Raw genomic sequence first — 23641 nt, 5'->3', positions numbered from 1 at the left:
AAAACTTCGGTTTTAACCCCTCTTAACCGTGCTCCATTTCCCTCGTCCATCAATTCTACCGAGTCACCCATTTTTACTTCGCCAGACCCGATAGAGGATCCTCCTCTCCACCTCCTTCCATTACCGCGTCTATCAACGCAGTCGGGCCAGCGAGATGGAAGAATTGTCGTCGTTTTAAAGTTTACCGATTCCCCACCTCGTCCCAACACCGCCGCTTCAGGTTCCGCACACCCGGTCCTCGAATGTTCGCTCCGGCAGTTCACTTTCTAGATTCAAAACTTTGGCAACGGCAGCGATCGATTTTTCAAATCAATTGATTGATTTCCAACTGATAATACAACCGTTTACAACGTTTTCAATGCACGGTGCTAGCCAAATATGATTCTCAAAATATTTGTTGAATTTATCGTGATGCGGAAAATGTTTGCTCGCAGATCAGACAATAAGAAATCTATCATGAAATACATTTGCTTCACAGAGTAAGAAACATAACTTGAACTTGTCGCTACAAGATCTATGTTATTCACTGGAAAGTTAACCACCTTATTTGAATGAGCGGGAAATTTTTTTTTTTGTACAATTCATATCGCGTCACAAATTCACAAAAAAATGCTCGCCATTTTGTCAAATACCTGATCGATTTAATATTCATAATTTCATAAAGTAATCAATCCGAAATAGTTCGATTCACATGGTCAACGAACATCTGATCAAAAAGCACGACGTATCGGTGGGTAAAACAAAACCGATGCAGAGCTTTGATACAGCCGTTGCCACCTATGTTCAGCTCTAACGCACCGATGATTGAAATAGCTCATCAACTGTTGTCTCTAAAGCAACTGGTATTGAAATAGCTCATTGACAGTTGCCTCTAACGCATCTCATTTTGTCTCTAACTCATCTGACTATGTCTCTAACGCATCTGGGTTGCCTCAAGCCGAAAAACAACGAAAAACCAAAGTAGTTGTGATTATGAGATGTTGTAGAACTCGAAGAACAATACACATTATTAGTTTTGTATGCTATAAAGCTATTTTTATGTATTTTTAAACAGTTTTGCGTATGCTTTTCACTCGTGCATGTATACGTATGTCAACTTAGAAGGCTGCACTGTGGTGTTCAACCCGGTGGCATAAACGCACTATCTTAACTGTCAAGTGACATACATTAATCCAAGCAATTACGTTTATGCCGCCGAGTTGAACACCGCAATGCAGGCTTCTTAGTTGATACGTATGCAGGCACGTATAAAAATTAAACGCAAAATTGTTTAAAAATACATAAGAATAGCTTTAAAGTATACCAAAATAATAATGTTTATTGTTCTTGGAGTCTTACAATGCATCATAACCACAATTACTTTGATTTTTCCTTATTTTTCGGCTTGAGTGGGTTGCCTGCGATAGAGGCATAGTCAGATGAGTTAGAGACAAAATGAGATGCGTTAGAGACAACACGTCCGTACACGTCGGCGTCCACGATAGAAGAGAATGCTTTTTATTCCGTACAGTATTGACAGTTGCTCGCTCACTGACATTTCGTTCAGTTTACAATACTTAGTTGTATACTCTAACACTCCTCCTCAACTTCAATTCATTTCAATCCTATCAATCTTCGGAGTTGTTGGAGTTTCTCCCTTCCTAACGGCTTTGTTAACAGATCAGCTTCCATCTGATCTGTTGGACAGTACTTCAATTTTACTATTCCTTTCTTTATTAAATCCTTTACAAAGTTGTACTTTGTATCTTGTGCTTTGACTTATTTGTTGTCCTATCAGAAGTTGCGAGCGCAATACAACTTTGAACCATTGAGCAAACCTGTAATAGTTTTCCAGGATAACCATACAGATCTTTTGTCAGCTTTCTAACCCATAGTAGTTCTTACAAACATTCTGCCAAAGCTACATACTCTGCCTCAGTGCTAGACAGGGCCACTGTCGTATGCTTCCTGCAGGTCCATCCGATAAGACCACCACCTAACTTGAACGTTAATCCGGTGTTGCACTTGCGATCACGAGTATCTCCAGCCCAGTCCGCATCTACCAAGCATTCAAAATTATCTTTCTTTCCGTTTCCTAAGTGTAACTCGTAGTTCTCAGATCCTTTAAGATACCGTAACAGCCGTTTGCACTCTTTCCAATCTGCCACGGTGGCTGTTGTTACACGTCTACCTAGAATCGATGTCGCAATCGAAATATCGGGCCTAGTGTTAACGGCGATGTATAACAAAGCTCCTCTAAGACTCTGAAATTGTGTTTTACCCGTGAGAGTCTCTCTATGCTCCTCCCTTTGTTTTACAAAGCCGCTATTCATTGGACTCTTTGATGTCTTACAGTCATTCATACCAAATTTAATCAGTAACTTTGAAAAATACGATTTCTGGCTGAGAACATAATGATCATTTTCCTTCCTGAATACCCAAAAAATGCTTTATGTCTCCCAATTCAACGACCTTGAATTCCTTACTCAGCGTGTCTACAATGGATTTATATTCGGCAAGTGTTTTGCATGCAATCACTATGTCATATACATAAATGAGAACATACACTGAATCACGAATGTACAAACACGGATCAGCGCTCGATGCAACGAAACCAATTTTGCTAAGTGTCTGATCGATTCGCTGGTTCCATACGCGGGCTGCTTGTTTTAGACCGTATAAGCTTTTTCTTAGTTTGCATACGACATTAGAACCATACATTTCTTCTTCTAAATCACCGTATAAAAAGGCGGTTTTAATATCCAGGTGTCGCACTATCCCTTTTGCTAGCTAGCGTTAGCACAGTACGGAACGTCATCTGCTTCACCACTGGGGCAAACACCTGATCGTAGTCGCTCCCGTATTTTTGGAAAAAACCTTGGGCTACCAACCGTGCTTTGTGACGTATGATTTTCCCACTTTCGTCAACTTTCCGCTTGAATACCCACTTGCAGCCTATCGCACGGCGGTTAGCAGGCAACCCAAGTATTGTTAGCTTTTAAGGATGACATCTCTTCTAACCGCCTGCCACTTGTCGCTCTCGGGACTAGCTTCAGCATCGTTGGTTCGCCAAGCACTGCTGCAACAAAGCCAATAGCTTCTCTGAACCTCTCCGGTGGAACTCCAATGTTCGGTCTTACAGAACGACGTAATCCTTCTTGAGAATCTTCCCGTTGCTCATTGACTGGAACAACCGCATGAGCCAGTAGTGCTTCCAGCTCCTCCTGAACGGGAACTGCTTCTAGCTCCTTCTGAACGGGAACTGCCTCAAGCTCCTCCTGAACCGAACCTGCTTCCAGCTAACCGCCATCTCTAATAGCCTCCTGCCACTTGTCGCTCTCGGGACTCGCTATAGCTTCAGCATCGTTAGTTCGCCAAGCACTGCTGTAACAAAGCCAATAGCTTCTCTGAACCTCTCCGGTGGAACTCCAATGTTCGGTCTTACAGAACGACGTAATCCTTCTTGAGCATCTTCCCGTTGCTCATTGACTGGAACAACCGCCTGAGCCAGTAGTGCTTCCAGCTCCTCCTGAACGGGAACTGCTTCTAGCTCCTTCTGAACGGGAACTGCCTCAAGCTCCTCCTGAACCGAACCTGCTTCCAGCACGTCATCGCATCCGAAGTATTCCTCATCCGAATCGACATCTGGCGCGGGATGGTTTATCAATTGGATCTCTACCTCTCCTTCATCTTTGCAGCTTGAGCCTCTGTCGACTTCGAGTGTTCTCTTGTTGCTGTTACTATTACTTTTGAAGTCGGCTTCGACGTCCTTTGACTAGTCAAGTTCTTCGAACCGCAAATCCCGGTTTATGACTATCTTGCCGGTACGCATATTCAGCAAACGATAAGCCTTATGTTCTGTAGAGTAACCGATAAAAGTAAGTTTTTCAACTTTGCTCTCAAACGTCTTCCGCTTCTGAGGTGGAATCCAAGCGTATGCCGTACAGCCGAAGGTCTTCATTCCGGTTAGATCTGGCTTTCTACGAAACCATAGTTCGAAAGGGGTCTTATCGACAACGCTAGATGGCAACCTATTGTGAATAAATACTGCTGCATTTATAGCTTCCGCCCAAAAACGTCGCGGCAAGCCAGCATCCAACAGCATGCACAAAGCCATTGCATTGAGCGTTCGAATTTTTTGCTCAGACACCCCATTTTGTTGAGGCGCGTACTCAGCCGTATACTCGGGTTTGATCCCCTCCTCGGCATAGAACTTTCGAATGCTGCTGCTTGTGTATTCACACCCTCTGTCGGAACGTATGGCTTTTGGTTTTTTACCGAATTGATTTTCAGTAAATCGAACATACTCTCAAATTTTACTTTCGACTTCCGACTTTTGCCTCAAGAAGTATACCACTGTGTACCTGCTGTGATCATCCGTCAAAGTCATATAATACCGACAGCCACCAGGAGTTACGGTCATCGGACCGCAGACGTCGCTGTGTACTAAATCAAGTATACCCTTTAACTTCTTCTCGGCATGCTTCGGAAACGATGGTCTCGCCATTTTCGCCTTAACGCAGCACTCGCATGTTACTCTGACTCCGCAGTCACGAATGCGAACACCAGACGCCAAGTTCCTCCGTTCCAACTCCTCCAGAGCTGCCGGGTCTCGGTGTCCAAGCCTGCGATGCCATGTATGAAGGCAATCCTTGGTGTGTCTGCAAGCATGTTAAGATTACTCCCCCACCAGGAAGCGGATCGAAGTATTTCAATTATAAAAAATACCACAGTGTTGTACTGATGGCTGTTGCGGATGCTGAATACAATTTTATTATGTGCGACGTAGGAGCCCCAGGCAGTAACCCGGATGGCGGATGCATTCAACAGAGTAAATTTTACCAGTTTTTATTGTCCAATAATTTGAATTTACCTGACGCCGAAAATCCTCCGGACAGCAATACACCATTGCTCTTTGTTTTTATTGGGGATGAGGCATTTAGCCATAGGACTAATTTTTTGAAAACCTTTAACGGTAGGCAATTGGATAGCGAAAAGAGAGTGTTTAATTACCGACTGTCTCGAGCACGTAGAATCATCGAAAACGTTTTTGGAATAGTTTGCGCACGATTCCAAGTATTTCAATCGGCCATACAAGTTAGAAAAATAGAAAACATAAATAAGATTATTTTAACTTGTTGCTATTAATAAAATAATAATAAAATAAATATTAATAAAATAATATTAATAGTTAAAATATGGGAAGCCCGCAAAGCATTAATAGTACTAACTCTATATCAGAAGCAAAGCTGGTTCGCATGAAATATGTTGATTATTTCAACACTGTAGGTCGAGTTGAGTGGCAAGACGAAGCATTTCAAAGAGCATTCTAGGGATAAAGTTTTTGAAATCATGTTAATTAGGTTAGTTGAATTAGTTTTTTTCTTTTTTGTAGGTAAGATAGTATCATAGGCAGGGTTAGTAGTAATAGTTACTCAACTAAATATGAATTTCAATTATGTGCATACCTCTATTTCCTCATCATTTTGAATACTCGATGCACGAGGCCCGGCGCAGCTGTCGCCAAGGAAGAGCAGTTGGTCGTAATACCAAAGATTGGCTACCCCGGCGGCAAAATCAGCATGCTTTCTCGTTCTATCGGTATCAATTGTCAATTGGACAGAACGAGAAAGCATGCTGATTTTGCCACTAGGGCGGTGGCAAAATGATCATGCTTTCTCGTTCTGTCGGTATCAATTGTCAATTGGGCAGAACGAGAGAGCATGCTGATTTTGCCACTAGGGCGGTGGCAAAATGATCATGCTTTCTCGTTCTGTCGGTATCAATTGTCAATTGGGCAGAACGAGAGAGCATGCTGATTTTGCCACTAGGGCAGTTCTTTATGAGCCGCTTGTTTGACACCCGACCGGCAGAAATGTGTAGCATCGCGTGAAAAGTGTAGTGTGGCGGTCTTCAGTAGGCCGTCTTCTGATCTTCCTTGACCGGATCCCATCGGACCAGACGACAGTCAGAGTTACCCTCGTGAGTGATTTTTGCGCTTGTGTGGGTCAGTGATGGGTACCCCTCGTGTGTCCCCTATAGTGATGGTCATCATAATAATAAACCCAGCACAGTTCCAAAAAGTTTTCTTTCTTAAACACGTATATTTAATTATATTTGATTACAATAAATGAATACAATAAAATATGTACTAAATATCATCAAATAAATCGGTCAGACGGCGAAGACGGCCCTGCAGGGACCATGGTCAATCATCCCGGCAATGTTTTGGAAGTCAACATTCTCCGGTTCCACTAATAATAAGGCACGTATTCGCGTGGAAAACCGTTCGACGGCAAACACTTTTCCTCCTGCTGTTGGAGGTATCTCTTGGCCCTCTTTTCCCTTTGTGTCTTGGAATATTTTTATCAACTTTGGGTCGTTCCCACTGCTTCACTGTCGATTCACAACCCACAACCCCTGTCGAACAACAACCGATTGTGGCTTTAGCACGATGCTTGAGTCCAGATTGACTTCATTTAACCTAAAGATTTGGGAAACAAAAGTATCAGTCACACTACCATTACACGCCTCCGCTTCTTTTACGCGTTTTACCCTTCGTTACCGATCTCATCGCTCATATAACCGGACGTTTCCGATTGGCACGAATGTCCGAAATTTTGTCCATCATCGCGAGACGCTGCAACTGCTGCCTGAAGTACTCGGCCCGCGAATTGCAGTTGAATGCGCCACCGTCCACCGGGAACCGTTGGCTTAGCCGGACGTGTGCGTTCCGCTCCAAGGCACAGCTTGCGTTTTCATCGATCGTGTGCCAACTCCAACGGACGGTAATGTACGGCTGAAGGTTATACCATTGGCGTATGTAGATTTTCTGACCAAACTTCATCCCATCGACACGCTGCCGGTGAATGTCTACTAGTTCTACGGTGTTCTTAAAATAAAAAACAACACATTAGACTTATGTATGGAATTTATAAGGAATACTTATCTGTAATCGGTTTGATATCGTAGATTTTATGATGCATCGGGGAACGCCAGCAGCAGCAGCGTCCGAAGAACAACAATGTAAACAACACGATAGAACAAACGTTCAAGTGTTGTGCGAGCTGGAAGCAAAGAAACAGTTGATTAACAAATGTTAGGTAAAAGAGTAAATGAGGCCCCGGCCGCCATTTTTTCGATCGTGGCTACACCTGCTATAAAATCGAGCCCTGAAATGTATGCAATGGGTAACACACACATGCTTTTAGTACATTACGTTAGATTTAAATTGATGTGTCTCGACTTCGAAAAAAAACGGTTACGGTTGATTAATTAAAGTGATTGATCAAATGTTTTAATTTAACGCACATAAACCTTATCATGTTTAATGATGCAAAACTGTTCTACTTTTATTATTTATTCCGTGTATGCATATTATTAACGGTTGATTAATGAAAGTGGTTGATCAAGTGTTTTATTTTAAGGCACATAAACCTTATCATGTTTAAAGATGCAAAACTGTTCTACTTTTATTGTTTATTCCGTGTATGCATAATATTAATGATTGATTAATTTAAGTGATTGATCAAGTGTTTTATGTTAACGCACATAATCCTTATCATGTTTCAAAGATGCAAAACTGATGTTTCCCCGTCGTATACAACCCAACCTAAAAAGATTTACTAAATCATAACTTACCAACCATGTAATAGAAGGTCAAAAATAATTGTTCAGCGTTTATTGTTGTTTTGCTTTGCAAAATGAGGAGGTTTCTTATCAAATATGTTTGGTGTTTGCTCTATCAATTCCGTTAGCCATCGAAGTAGACAGGGATAAACTCTGATACTCTGAAACAGCAGCGTAGATGTTGGATGTATTTTCTGTGAACCGGATAAGGCATGGTTTCTAACGGTTATCTTTCGGTGGAAAATTTAAATAACTTGTTGCAGAATTTCCTGCGCGTGGTCAATTTTCATTCAAATTAGGTCTCATATAGCTTTTTAATGAAGTATTCAATGTGATCGTAATGATATGTGTACAGTTGAAATAATGTACACGAAAGAGTTTAAAAAAGATGAGACTATTTTCCAGCTTATTTCATTATATCGGATGTGATGGGATGGGATTGTTGGTGTTGTTCAAGGCAACGCTCCTACCTAACACCACAAGAATTATTATTCCAAAAATAATTCTCTTTTACATCCTTAACAGCTATTTAAAAATGTAAACTCCAAACGATGGTTTCACCCACGTAGCGATGGTTTTTCGCATATTAAGCAATATGTTGATTTCTAAACTGATGTAAAGGGCATCATGATCGATTTTCAATTTATTTTTGGGCCCACGGCGTGGAAAAACATTCTCGTTGGAAACATTGTAAGAAACCTCGCTTGCGAATGATATCGCAAGACAACCAACGAAAGGACGACAATTTAAGTACGAAAGTTCGGCTATCGAAAAAATAAAAAAAGTTTCCTGGGGGAGTATTGAACCCACACCGACCCTGGATTGAAAAATCAAATATCCTATCCTGCAATCAGTTAGGGCTATTGGCGAATGACAAGAGAGGGGCGCTAAAATAAAAATATAAACTGGGAGAGCGATGCTTGATGAACCTCTCTCCAGCCGATGTATCTAAAAATAGATTGCTTTGATCGTGCGTGGATTATGCGAGGTTGGGGCTTTCGAACAAACCCCAATCGATGGTTTCTCCTACGTAGCGATAGTTTTAAGCATGTTTAGGGATATTTTGAGGCCTAGAATGATGAAAAGGGCATCATGATCTATTTTTCAGCTCATTTTGGGGAGACGGCGTGGAAACTCTTGCGCCGCCTTGGCTTTGGTCGCAAACCTCAAGCCATGGTGCCACGGCTTGGGCTGATAATATTGTTGGCAGACCTGAATCGCTGGTTTCACCCTTGAATTAATGATTTCCTCCAAGAAAGGATCTGTTGATCTTCGAGCAAATCTTCACCATGCATGTTTTGGGATGTTTTGGAGTATAAACGGGTACCTCAAACATTAGCGTTGATTTTTGTGACACATTTAGGCCGGCGGCATACGTGCATGTCAATATGTGTCAACGCATTAACTGGGCGAGAGTGATATGGCGTGTTTCAATTTCAATTTGAATAATTAGGTCAAATTTGGTACGATATCAAGTTCAAGGTCGAGACGGATTTTGAACCCAATTTTCTGCGGTTTGTTTTGGTGCAATTGTGCAAAAACTGCAAACCGTGGACTCGGGGTAAACAAGGGGAAAAAACAACGGCAACGAGTACACGCGCTACGGTCTTCCATTGTCTTCTGTTTGAAGGAAGCGACTCACCGCCCTTTGAAACCCGCGCAGCTTGGAAAGTGCTTGAGGGGGGAAATCGTAACGGGATAAATGATTGTTCGTAAACACCAACCCATGGATTGGCGCGTGGAATGATGATTTTCTCCAGGAAAAGATCAGTCGACCGACAGGAAAATCAACACCACGAAAAATGTAGCGATGGATTTTTTTATTTTTAAACGGGTGCATAATGCATTGACATTGATTATTCGGCTTTTTCATGTCATTGTGTGCATCACCTAACTTTGATTGCAACCCGTCATCGCCCACGCATTAGCTGGCTACTTTAAATAACAAGATGAACGATGGTATAAAATCGGGCTCAGTTTTTGTAAATCCAATGTTCTTGCGATTTTTCATGCAATGTGAGGTAACCGTTGTTCGATAGATGCAATCCTAGTCCTACGGGTAAACTAGGGAAAAAAACTCGATTTTCTCAGCGAGGAAAACACGGGTGCAAGCGCTACAGCGAGGAACGCTTTACGGTGTGGGATGCTTTGTCTTGCGATTTTAAGGAAGAATTCGGAAATCATCAATAATGTTTCGCCGATATTCTTGATAACATTTCTCTTTTTCATCCCCGTCGAACACAACCCAACCAAAAAAGATGTACAAAATCATAACTTACCCGTAATTTCCTGCATCACCGTATCATAACTTACCGGTAAGTGATCATCTACGGTGAAAAATTAAAATTGCAGAATTTCTTGCGCATAAGATGCGACAATTTCGATTATTTGCAAGAAATCAGTACCTTTCGAACGTTGAACGGTCATTCATGCAACTGACCCCGTTGGATGCAGTAGATGCTGATAGGTGTTGCAAAAAATCGAGAATGGGTGAGGGCGAAGTTTGCTGATGATTTTCCTGTGCTTTCGGAGATGATTTGCTCATAACATAAAACTATCATCATAACGTCGTACATGTACGACTACGTATCGTGTTCCAGGTGGCCCTCGATTTAGAAATAAACATGCACATCCCAGCATCCCAGCTATTAGTATACGATCGTTGCCGATCGATATTCCTGCGCTTTCGGAGATCATTTTGTCATAACATAAGACAACAGGTACGACTATGTTTCGTGTTTCACGTGGCCCTCGATTTAGAAATAAACATGGGATGCACATCCCAGCTTATCCCCCGTCCCTATTAGTATACGATCGTTGCACAAAGTGCTAAAGAACTTAGTACGTTCTGAGATCATACTCCAGCTAGCACCACGAGGAGGTTGGGATCGGAGTTCAAGAATACATATTTCATAAAACATTTTATTTGTATTCAAGCTTTAGCTAGCCAAAAAATTTGTTTAGGGAACGAACGCTGGGAGCGTATCGCTTTTTCAAGAGCTAGGGACCCTTTTCTAGCTCTGGGCTATTTTGATGATGTTCAAAATAGTCAAAAAAGTATCATCGTTTCGGCGTTTGACTTCGTACTCCCTAATGTACTCCATCAAACCGGCTCGATTTGTACCTTTTTCTCTCAGAAACGGTTTCAACCATCGCCAGACATTCTCAATATTCTGCGTGTGCACCGTGGGGTCTTCAGGGTGAATAAAATACTGAGAATGGTTTATGGACTGATGGATGAAACCGTGCAAGCTTAGCCCATTGTAAGACCTCCAACAATCGGTCATTATTGTTGTGCCCGGACGGACATGGGTCACAATGAGATTGTGAAGAGTTGCACGATCACGCTTCTCCACAATCTCAACGAAAATATCGCGGGTTTCACGACAAATGCCTCCAAAAACCCACACTTGGTTGTTGTAGGACATTCGTCCCCGATGATATTTCCGCTTGGTGACGACAGATTCGTCGAGTTCAACGACGCATCCCTCGCCACCAATTTGATTTTGATGGTGAAACACGTGATCGGCACTCAATTTTCTCAATATTTGATACCACTTTCCAGCGGTCTTTCGCGATGTACCGGAATCGGCAGCCGCGAACTCTAGCTTGGTGTTACGCGCCCAAGCAAAAACCACTCGCATAAGCTGCCCCAATGAAAGGGTGGAATTATTGAATATACTGCCCGTACGGACCGTACATTCATTCCCGGGGCAGCTTCGGGTTTTTATGCAAACCCACTTGCACGAATTAGCACGCTTCGTAGACTTCAATGTCATGAAGCGGCCACACTTCTCGCACAACATGCAAGTGGCGAGCAACCCCGCCTGTTGCAGCACCTTCACTAGTTCTTCTTCATTATCAGTGATCGTTACAAGATCACTCGCACTGCGGATCGATGCCAAAACATCCATCTTCTAACACTGCAAATTTTCACTCACGTATAACAAAAAATAATGACGCAGAGTGACGGAATATGACCGCAAAACAATTTTAAATCGAGAGCAAAGCAAAACGAACTATCGTGCTTAACGTGCAAGTACGGAGTAAAGTTACTTATTTCGCTGAAATTTAAAGGTCTCTCCATCCTCTGAAATTTAAAGGTATCCCTCGCTCTGCTCACTCCGTCACACGTGAATGATAAGCACCTTGGGTCGACATCTATTACGAATTTGAATAGTTGGTTACAGTATACCAATAAATTGCGATCAATTTTAGGGTACTTAGAATTGACAACAATGAATTTCGCTTATCACTTCTTCTTTTGCTATCTTTCGACTAAGCGGCGCAATGATCGAAAAACTGCAAAAAGTCATAATTTTGCCAGCCAAACGTAAAGTTGGACACTTTAGGCTTTTTAGGTTTAATACGTGGTTTGTTGAAAAATTTTCAGAGGTTTTGAAATATGTTATTTTTGTTACATTCTATGACTGTTTATTGATGGTTGGCAACCATTTTTTCTTACTAAATAGCACATTTCTGCTCAAATTTCTTCCTATTGCTGTTATGTTATCAATTTATACTATACAATGTTTTTAATATAGTATACTGTACAATTTTGATCAAATTGGCTATTAGATTTCAAGCTGAAGACTCATAAAGATTCTTCTGAACTTTCAGGCTGATTTAGAGTAGTAACTTTTGTGTTATTCGTAGCTTATAGTGAGTATAGTTAACCGGGCGGAACTCTTAATTTTGGAATAGTCAAACTATACGTAGGCTGCCTTTTAAGTTTTGGGATATGAAAAAACTGGTGATGCAATCTGTTAACTAACAATTTTGTCGTAAAGTTTGACGTTTTTGAGGTTATACGAACTTAGAACGTTTTGGCATACGAGCGCTATTTGTGTTGTTAAAAAAATGTTAAAAGTGTCAATGTCCACCAAATTGTGAAATTGAGTCGTGGACATTTTCGTGCGATAATTTTTTGCAACTTTCGACGTGGATTAACATAGCAGTAGTGCATCAATGAACTTAATCCAACTTTTGGCGATGAAGCTCCATCAAGGATCAGTATTTATCGATGGTTTAGAGAATTACATCGTGGTCGGAGTTCTCCAAGATGAATTTCGTGAAGATCGTCCAAGATCAGTTGTTGTTCCGAAAAAGATTGATGCTGTGCGTGAACGGTTATTGCAAGATCGGCATGTGACTTATCGTGAGATAGAGACAACTTTAGGTATTACAGGGACCAGCATATACTTAATATTGCATGAACATTTAACTGTCAAAAAAATCTGTCCGCGTTGGAACCCACAGAATTGGCCCGATTCCATGGGCCACCATATGGGGGACACAATTTTTTACAACACAAATAGCGTTCGTATGTAAAAACGTTCTGAGAACGTATAACCTCGAAAACGTCAAACTTTACGATAAAATTGTTATTTAACAGATTGCATCACCAGTTTTCCTTAATCCCGGAACTTAAAAGGCAAACGTCGTATCAACAATATCTGTCAAATAGACCACTCACTGCATTGAAGGCCGATAGCGACCGACGTAAAGGATCATTTTGGCCATAACTTGCCCGACGAGTGGGAAGCAGGAAATGAGGTCTATCACGAAGATGACGTGAAGGAATCTAGAACAATAGGAGGAGAGGGGCATCAACGCTATGGAGGAGAAGGTTCGCGATGAAGAAGGATTAGGTAGTAGCGTGCCTTTGCTAAATGGTTTGAAGTCCGAACAAGTGACTTCGCAAAGGGTAGGGGGAATAGGAGATGTAGAGTCGTTTACACAACGTCCCGTAGCGAGGCGGTTAAAACTTACGCCGGACACCTTCTAGTCTGTTCATTGCTGTAACACCCGCAGGGGACCACACAACACGGGAGAATTCCAATATTGGGTGGACACCCCTCAAACAAAATGGGTTCCGTAATTCTGCTGACACGCGCTATTTTAGACCAAGTACCTTGCTCGCTCTGTCCACTACTGATTTTACGTGGTCAGAAAATGTTTGTAGATTATCCAGCCACACCGCAAGGTCCTTAACCGTAGATATCCTCGTAAGAGAAGTGCCACAAAGAGGGGTAATCGTAACGGTTTACTATGCACCAAGCTGAGAAGCCATCAAAGGATCTTTGGATAGAATGGCAGTCAAGGAAGAAAGAGGCAGGAAGGCAGATCTTAACATCATCGGCATATGGTAAGTGCCCATCACCAGGAAGGATACCCACGTAGCCGTTGACGAAGATGGAAAACAGGAGAGGACTCAGGACGCTCCCCTGAGGGTCCTAGGAAGGACCCATAAATGGTCGCCAAGGAGAGAAGTGAACTAAACAAGCTGCGTTCCACATCACCGGAAACACTCTTTCTCGCAAAGCAACTTGCAGCTCTTTAAAACATTCGAAGAGATGCAATCAGGAAAGGGAGTGAATGAGACCTCCAGCTTGGTTAGGGCAGTCAGCACCGACTCCAATGATGGTAGTAGTTAGTTGTCCCGAAATAAGTTGTCCGAGTAAGGCCCAATGAGAGGGACACCGTAGAGCTAGCGAGATCGACAAACACTTGCGAGAAGTGTGCTCACAGATCATGAAAGGGGTGGAGGCATATTCAGTTATTTTATTTAGTTGCATGTAAACCGAAATAAAACATGCAACTGCACCGATTAACGCTGTAACCAACAATTCAAATCCGCAAAAGATGTCAACATTGTCGACCCAAGGTGTTTATCATTCACGTGTGACGGAGTAGGTAGGGAAAGGTGAGGGATGGGTCCGAAAGACGGACGGTATGACGGACGATGTCAAAATAGGTCGTTGGGGACTTTTAAATTTTGGCGGAAAATTTTACTGTAATCAATGACATGTCAACCGTATCGTTTGCGATACCACGAAACCGCATCGAGTCCATACAAGCAAAATGAAGAGTACAATGCGTGACATCCCCTATTGGGGATGGGGACATGGCTATTCAACGAGCGGAAGCAAGAACGCGGCTCAAGCAAAGGGGCACCACCCATAAGAGCAAAGGGGCACCATCCGATCAAACGAGCGTGCAAATAGAAAACTGTGCAAACACATACTGCAACAGTATCAGCACTAAAAGTCCAAAATAGAACTTTTTTTCAGTTGAAACTAAATATGTTGTTTTAAACTTCATAATAACCCAAAGAAATAGGTCTGAAATGCTATGCATCACTGCATCACGCACGACCAACGAACACCAAGCAAGGAAAATTTGTACTATGGAAAATAATGTTCTTTTCTGCATGAAAGCAGTGAAGCCTTCTATCTGTTCCTCTGTCTTGATGTTTTTTATTGATTTTGTTAAAGGCAACGTTCCTACCAAACACCACAAAAATTGGAATACATTTAAAAAATTTTTCTATTTTATCATCGCAGCATGTTGCGTAGTTTTCTAAACATGTGATCAAAACGGGTTTGTGTTTAATTAAAAAACAAACAAAAAATCGATGATATGCACGGTTCACCAATAACATTGAAAAAAAAAGAATATTACCAGTTTTTAATCAGCTAGTGTGGCCTATTCGAGGGCCACACATGTTGTCTTATGATGTCGTACCTGTTGTCTTATGTTATGACAAAATGATCTCCGAAAGCGCAGGAATATCGATCGGCAACGATCGTATACTAATAGCTGGGATGCTGGGATGTGCATGTTTATTTCTAAATCGAGGGCCACCTGGAACACGATACGTAGTCGTACATGTACGACGTTATGATGATAGTTTTATGTTATGAGCAAATCATCTCCGAAAGCACAGGAAAATCATCAGCAAACTTCGCCCTCACCCATTCTCGATTTTTTGCAACACCTATCAGCATCTACTGCATCCAACGGGGTCAGTTGCATGAATGACCGTTCAACGTTCGAAAGGTACTGATTTCTTGCAAATAATCGAAATTGTCGCATCTTATGCGCAAGAAATTCTGCAATTTTAATTTTTCACCGTAGATGATCACTTACCGGTAAGTTATGATACGGTGATGCAGGAAATTACGGGTAAGTTATGATTTTGTACATCTTTTTTGGTTGGGTTGTGTTCGACGGGGATGAAAAAGAGAAATGTTATCAAGAATATCGGCGAAACATTATTGATGATTTCCGAATTCTTCCTTAAAATCGCAAGACAAAGCATCCCACATCGTAAAGCGTTCCTCGCTGTAGCGCTTGCACCCGTGTTTTCCTCGCTGAGAAAATCGAGTTTTTTTCCCTAGTTTACCCGTAGGACTAGGATTGCATCTATCGAACAACGGTTACCTCACATTGCATGAAAAATCGCAAGAACATTGGATTTACAAAAACTGAGCCCGATTTTATACCATCGTTCATCTTGTTATTTAAAGTAGCCAGCTAATGCGTGGGCGATGACGGGTTGCAATCAAAGTTAGGTGATGCACACAATGACATGAAAAAGCCGAATAATCAATGTCAATGCATTATGCACCCGTTTAAAAATAAAAAAATCCATCGCTACATTTTTCGTGGTGTTGATTTTCCTGTCGGTCGACTGATCTTTTCCTGGAGAAAATCATCATTCCACGCGCCAATCCATGGGTTGGTGTTTACGAACAATCATTTATCCCGTTACGATTTCCCCCCTCAAGCACTTTCCAAGCTGCGCGGGTTTCAAAGGGCGGTGAGTCGCTTCCTTCAAACAGAAGACAATGGAAGACCGTAGCGCGTGTACTCGTTGCCGTTGTTTTTTCCCCTTGTTTACCCCGAGTCCACGGTTTGCAGTTTTTGCACAATTGCACCAAAACAAACCGCAGAAAATTGGGTTCAAAATCCGTCTCGACCTTGAACTTGATATCGTACCAAATTTGACCTAATTATTCAAATTGAAATTGAAACACGCCATATCACTCTCGCCCAGTTAATGCGTTGACACATATTGACATGCACGTATGCCGCCGGCCTAAATGTGTCACAAAAATCAACGCTAATGTTTGAGGTACCCGTTTATACTCCAAAACATCCCAAAACATGCATGGTGAAGATTTGCTCGAAGATCAACAGATCCTTTCTTGGAGGAAATCATTAATTCAAGGGTGAAACCAGCGATTCAGGTCTGCCAACAATATTATCAGCCCAAGCCGTGGCACCATGGCTTGAGGTTTGCGACCAAAGCCAAGGCGGCGCAAGAGTTTCCACGCCGTCTCCCCAAAATGAGCTGAAAAATAGATCATGATGCCCTTTTCATCATTCTAGGCCTCAAAATATCCCTAAACATGCTTAAAACTATCGCTACGTAGGAGAAACCATCGATTGGGGTTTGTTCGAAAGCCCCAACCTCGCATAATCCACGCACGATCAAAGCAATCTATTTTTAGATACATCGGCTGGAGAGAGGTTCATCAAGCATCGCTCTCCCAGTTTATATTTTTATTTTAGCGCCCCTCTCTTGTCATTCGCCAATAGCCCTAACTGATTGCAGGATAGGATATTTGATTTTTCAATCCAGGGTCGGTGTGGGTTCAATACTCCCCCAGGAAACTTTTTTTATTTTTTCGATAGCCGAACTTTCGTACTTAAATTGTCGTCCTTTCGTTGGTTGTCTTGCGATATCATTCGCAAGCGAGGTTTCTTACAATGTTTCCAACGAGAATGTTTTTCCACGCCGTGGGCCCAAAAATAAATTGAAAATCGATCATGATGCCCTTTACATCAGTTTAGAAATCAACATATTGCTTAATATGCGAAAAACCATCGCTACGTGGGTGAAACCATCGTTTGGAGTTTACATTTTTAAATAGCTGTTAAGGATGTAAAAGAGAATTATTTTTGGAATAATAATTCTTGTGGTGTTAGGTAGGAGCGTTGCCTTGAACAACACCAACAATCCCATCCCATCACATCCGATATAATGAAATAAGCTGGAAAATAGTCTCATCTTTTTTAAACTCTTTCGTGTACATTATTTCAACTGTACACATATCATTACGATCACATTGAATACTTCATTAAAAAGCTATATGAGACCTAATTTGAATGAAAATTGACCACGCGCAGGAAATTCTGCAACAAGTTATTTAAATTTTCCACCGAAAGATAACCGTTAGAAACCATGCCTTATCCGGTTCACAGAAAATACATCCAACATCTACGCTGCTGTTTCAGAGTATCAGAGTTTATCCCTGTCTACTTCGATGGCTAACGGAATTGATAGAGCAAACACCAAACATATTTGATAAGAAACCTCCTCATTTTGCAAAGCAAAACAACAATAAACGCTGAACAATTATTTTTGACCTTCTATTACATGGTTGGTAAGTTATGATTTAGTAAATCTTTTTAGGTTGGGTTGTATACGACGGGGAAACATCAGTTTTGCATCTTTGAAACATGATAAGGATTATGTGCGTTAACATAAAACACTTGATCAATCACTTAAATTAATCAATCATTAATATTATGCATACACGGAATAAACAATAAAAGTAGAACAGTTTTGCATCTTTAAACATGATAAGGTTTATGTGCCTTAAAATAAAACACTTGATCAACCACTTTCATTAATCAACCGTTAATAATATGCATACACGGAATAAATAATAAAAGTAGAACAGTTTTGCATCATTAAACATGATAAGGTTTATGTGCGTTAAATTAAAACATTTGATCAATCACTTTAATTAATCAACCGTAACCGTTTTTTTTCGAAGTCGAGACACATCAATTTAAATCTAACGTAATGTACTAAAAGCATGTGTGTGTTACCTATTGCATACATTTTGGGTGGCCTTTGTACTAAAACAGGGGAAACCCGCAACCAGGCCGGGGCCTCATTTACTCTTTTACCAAATGTTATATACATACCTTATGAACACAACACAATAGAACACTGAAAAACCAATCATAGTTCTATTTTTATTAAAATTATTAATTTCACTGCACTGCACGAACTCCACTTTCCATGTGCTTTGTTCAAGGTGGCAGAGGTGGGGCTGTCAAGTGACAGCTTCGCTTGGCACATTGGGATGAACAATATTTATTTTCGGCAAAAACCGTTTGCTGCAAAAAGCTTTTAAATAGTGGGGGCTATCGGATACGTTTTGCTCTATCGATCGATAAGGTATATCGACCAACAAGTGTTCATTTTCAGGATACTTGGTTCACTAAGCAATCGCGAACGTTGAAAGTTATCTATCGATATATCAGTGGATAAAACGGCTGTCAAACGCGAACAAATTTGTCGAGTAGTTGCTATATCGATAGGTATTTCTATCGCGAACGCTAAAAGATGAACCCTATCGATCGATATACTATCCACTGCTATGGACCAGTCGATAGCGAGTTAAAAGATCATTTTTAATGATGGAACACTAAAAAATCAAAACGAATCCACAATAACTAACACCACTGAGCTTCACAATTCGTGATTTCTACCAAAATCACTGATTTTATTGATTATTTCCTTTCATCTGATTTCATTTGTTTATCAAATGTATCACTTGAGCAGTAAAAAAAGGATACTTGGATCCAGCTGGATGACGATTGTCTTCCATGCGATTTTTACATCCATAGAAAAGTAGCTAATTAGCAGCCAGAAAACTGGTTGCCTTATCGACCGATAAATTTATATCGACCGATTCAGAAAAAGCGTACGCGATGCAAAATTCGAGTAGATAACTTTATCGACCGATAAAAATGCATCGATCGATTGGGGAAACCTACTTCGTTCGCGATAGGCATCAGTGTTTCCCACGTTCTTTATAAACAATACTTTATGTTTTATGGTAATAAACGTTATCAAACTCAATCCTGCTCTGGAGATGTATGCGTTTATTGTTCTAAATAACGAAAAGGGAAGCATTCAGAAAATTTTAATTATTATGGCCAATAAAAAATGTGTGCGTTTCACAGTGCATGCCTTCAGTGTGGGTGATTACAGCGGCCAAACGTCAATCATCATTTGTTTATCGCAATTAATCAGCGAAGGTAAGCAAAAGTAATTTTATTCATTCTTTGATTTCTTAATTTATTAATTGCATCAATTGTTATTTTCAGACATCATCATGGAAGCTGTGTAAGTACTGTGTGAAGGTGATCATATTCCGTGTGTGCTTCTTTCGGTAATTAATGCCCATGGTGATGTTTTTTTTTTGTTTTCAGGTCGGGAAAAATCGAAGAAGCTGGTACTGTGCCAAAGCCGACATTACCAGAGACACCAAAAGTTACAGGCAATGAGGACAGGTAAAATACAGGTGGAAATGTGCAAGTTTTTTAAAATTTAATATTTGATTTTTTACTTGTTTCAGGGTAGTGGCCCCGTGTACCGGAGGGTGCGCTGCGTTGCAAACGCTGGTGTACCAAGATTGGTGCGAAGGTGGATAAATTGTACGCTGGTCAGTCGATGCCAAAGGCATCAGACTTGAGGAGGATTATGTCTCCTCAGTAATGCAGTGGTTGGCTTCCAAGATTGACCCGGCCGAAATGCGTTCAGAACAACGCATGAATATTGCGTTCCACCAGCTCCTCGACCCAGTGTTTGCAACGCAGTGCACCTGGACCGGATACACAGCCAGAAGGTAGCGGTTGGAAATTTGGGAGAAGTCCTGAAGCTTTTCAAAAAAGTGGGGGGTCCCGACACCCACGAAAGCAACGTAAAAAAATTACTAATGAAAAAATTGCAAAACGCCAAAAGTCACCTGGAGAGAAGCACAGGTGTTAAGGCACCGTATATTAAAGGGCCATACAAAAGGGCACAAAAACCCTAGCTTCTCTCCAGGTGACTTTTCATTTCTATATAGGCTAGAGTTTAGAGTTTGTTAGATTGCTAGTTAGTTAGTTAGTCAGTAAGTTACTTACGTAGTTAGTCAGTTAGTTGTACAGTTAGTTGTAGGTAATATGAATTTTTAATTGAACTGAAAAAAATGTTAAAAATTGAAATGAAATGGATTTGTACAAAATAAATTAAATAAGAATCCAGGAATTATTTGCCCCAAACTTGTACTTTAGAAGCATCCGAAATTGAAGTAGTTTTTAAATGTTATTTATAGGTAACTAAATGTTGATGATGCCCTCCACATACCCATGCATAGCCCTGAGCTGAACGATTTAAATCAAATTTCATACGAGCGGGTGTTAGAAATACAGAAATACAGTGGCGGCAGTTGTACTGCGAAGTACAGTCACGGGCGCGGTGATTGTATCGAAGGCAATTTAAACATAATCGTGCATTCTCATTGCAATGAATCGGGAACACTTTGCAATAAAATGCTCTGAATCGCACAGAGAGCATTTACGTACAGCATTTGATGCGGCTGCAAAGCTTCCGAGCCGCATAGGTGGCATCCGTTTTGTATGCTGTTGCGCTTCGCTAAAACTGGCATTCTGCTCCTTGTTTACCGATAGTGTTTCAAGCACTCGCATACGGCGCTGCAAGAAAACAATCAAACTAGCATACGTGGGACTTTCTTAGTTTGATGCGTGCTCCTCCCAGTCCCTCAGTGTGCTTGTTGGCAACTTTTTTTTCTTGTGGCATTCGAAGGTGCAGTGCGGTCACGGTTTCCTTTTTCGCAGGCGGCAATATTTTTTATTACTATTAATATTATTATTTTAATATTAAATTGTTCGCCATGAGGCTACCAACTCAACAGAGGGATAAACACAGACGAAGGGAGTAATAACGGGTACGGGATAGGCGAAAAGTATAAAGATTAGGAAACGGTGGACAAGAGACGAGAACGGAAACTGACAAAGGACATATGGTGGTCAAATAGGTGACCAGCGGGGTTAAAGTCCGACAACGCACGCAGTTACGGGTCATTATGGCCAAACAGAGACCGGCGTGTAGGAATGTCGTAGAAACGAATGGCTACGAGAAGGCCGGGAGAGCAGGGGCGGATTAAGCGGTACGCAAAGTAAACGGCCGCGGGGGACCTCGAAGCAGCGATTGTACCTAAAATTTTCAAGCTGCTATCACAAACCAAACATATCACATTTGGGGCGATCATGAAATCGTCGTTTTAAAAGCCGCTAAAATAAGCGACCGCTAAAAAGTAGCTGTCGCTGCTCGAATTGGTATACTGAGGCTGTTTTCTGTCGCAAGCAGGCGCTTTGTGCGAAGCGGTCGCTTGAAGCAAAGCGACTCGCAGTAGGCGTTTATTTCATAGAGCAGGAGATTTTGTGGAACGTTTCAACAAGCAGGTAATTTCTCGCATTTCATGCAGATTTAGTTCTGACCAAGTGTGAAGATGAATGTTTTAGCATCCTTAATGGCGGTTGAAAATTCGAGGGAAGAAGAAAACTTCAACCTAGCTATTCATGGAAGAAATTTACGCGTTAACATAGACGTATTTAATTTATCCGATAAATTATCCGTATTCTTGCATGTAAGCGAATGTTTGAAACTAAAATTGATTATTCATTTATTTATTTCTAGATTTCTTCGTAATTTCATGTTGTCGAAACCTCTGTTCTTAAATGTTCTGGACAAAATAACTCCACTAATCTCACCAAAACATAGAGGTGGCATCTCAGCTAAAGAAAAACTGGCTGCCACATTAAAATTATTGGCACAAGGATCCTATCAACTCGGCGTTGGGAACGATTTTACAATTCCAATGGCACAGTCAAAGTTTTCTGTAATTTTCAACCAAACGCTGAAAGCCATGGAGAGAAAATTATTTTGTTTTGATTTCGCTACATTGCACGGAGGAAGAATTGCGAGAGCAGCACCAAAATTTTTATGAAAAATCGGAAATTCCTGGCGTGGTAATGTGTATCTATGGTACACATATTAGAATAATTCCTCCCAAAGATGATCCAACTATATATTTCAATAGAAAAGGATTTTATAGTCTGAACGCACTAATGGTATGTTTTCGGAAACACATATCAAACTGTCTATTACATTTTATTGTATTGCAGATTTGTGACCATCGAAAACGAATAAGATTTGTGGACGCAAGATTTAGCGGTTCCCATCACGATTCATACATTTTTAGTATAAGTCCTGCATATACATATTTTGAAAACAAATACGCGAATGGAGCTAGATGTTTTAGATTATTAGGTAAATTTAACTTCAAATGTAACTGTATATTTATGGTTTTGATGATACAGTTTGTCTTATCTTTGCCTGATTAGGTGACTCCGCTTACGCGTCCAAGCCATGGTTAGTTAAACCGCATAGAAATCCGCAAGAAAACAGCCCTGAAGCTTGTGGAACAAACATTTGGTTGCTTAAAAAATAAGATTCGTTGCCTTCTCGGAGCTAGACAACTTCATTATGCACCACAAAAGTGTGTACGCATTGTAAATGTTTGCTGCGCTTTACACAACTTGTGTATCACAAATGGAATATCGGAGCCTGAGGAAGAATAAACTTTATTCCACACAGTGTTTCGATAAATTTAATGAAATATTCTGAGAATTGAAACGAGTAATTGTTAAGACTTACATGTTATTGAAAGAACAATGCCGAAGATTTGAATTATGAGGTTTTTTATGTTTATTTTTTAAGTTTTGATATTTTTATATTTTTAATGTAATTAAAGTTAAAAAAATTAAAGTTATTTGTTCAGTTTAGCTAATAGTTCGCTTTGAAATTTAAGAGTCCCTTCCACAAATAGTTTAAAAGATGCTGTAAATTCAACTAGCATCTCTATAATTTTGTTGTTTTGTTCCATGATAATTTTTTTAAAATCATCATTCATTTCTTGCAGCTCCATCTAATTTTTCCGCTTTTTACTGGAGCTCGCTGTTTCCATGTTTTCTTCGTTACCGGGAGTATCTAAACATTCAAAATCGTTGGAGTTTGGCGTTGAAGATGACATAGGTGCTACTGGGTTCTCTGAAATTATTTCACATTCTTCTGCCTCTTGCTCAATAATTTCAGCGGAAGTGGTAGGGACTCCAATACAAGCCGTAGCTGGAACGCCTTCGAAATGTTTTTCCATGTTTGTTATAGAAATAATGTTTTCGTCCAAGTCGTCAATAGCCATCAAATTCGGTTTTCCTCCTCCAGTTTTATTCATTTCCCTTCTGTTGTGCGCAATTTTTTTTCGATTTGTATTTTTTCTCTTTCCATGCCACAAATGAAAGTATTTAATTTATTTTA

The 23641-nt window shown here is 40.7% G+C and overlaps 1 protein-coding gene and 1 pseudogene across 1 annotated transcript; one reads left to right on the top strand and one right to left on the bottom strand.

Annotated features, from left to right (window-relative positions):
• Positions 1 to 10622: 10622 nt before the first annotated feature.
• Positions 10623 to 11522, bottom strand: LOC131264594 (uncharacterized). The gene has a single exon (XM_058266870.1). The coding sequence runs from the start codon at positions 11520 to 11522 to the stop codon at positions 10623 to 10625; it is 900 nt and encodes a 299-aa protein (XP_058122853.1).
• Positions 11523 to 19592: 8070 nt separating this feature from the next.
• Positions 19593 to 22905, top strand: LOC131264593 (putative nuclease HARBI1; annotated as a pseudogene).
• Positions 22906 to 23641: the final 736 nt, after the last annotated feature.

Source organism: Anopheles coustani, chromosome 2 (assembly GCF_943734705.1).
Source record: "Anopheles coustani chromosome 2, idAnoCousDA_361_x.2, whole genome shotgun sequence".
Classification (NCBI taxonomy): domain Eukaryota; kingdom Metazoa; phylum Arthropoda; class Insecta; order Diptera; family Culicidae; genus Anopheles; species Anopheles coustani.
The sequence above is the reverse complement of the archived record's forward strand: the minus strand, read 5'-3'. Positions and strand labels throughout refer to the sequence as shown.

Excerpts from the sequence above, each read along its gene's own strand:
- LOC131264594 (XM_058266870.1), bottom strand. The coding sequence starts at position 11,522 with ATGGATGTTTTGGCATCGATCCGCAGTGCGAGTGATCTTGTAACGATC.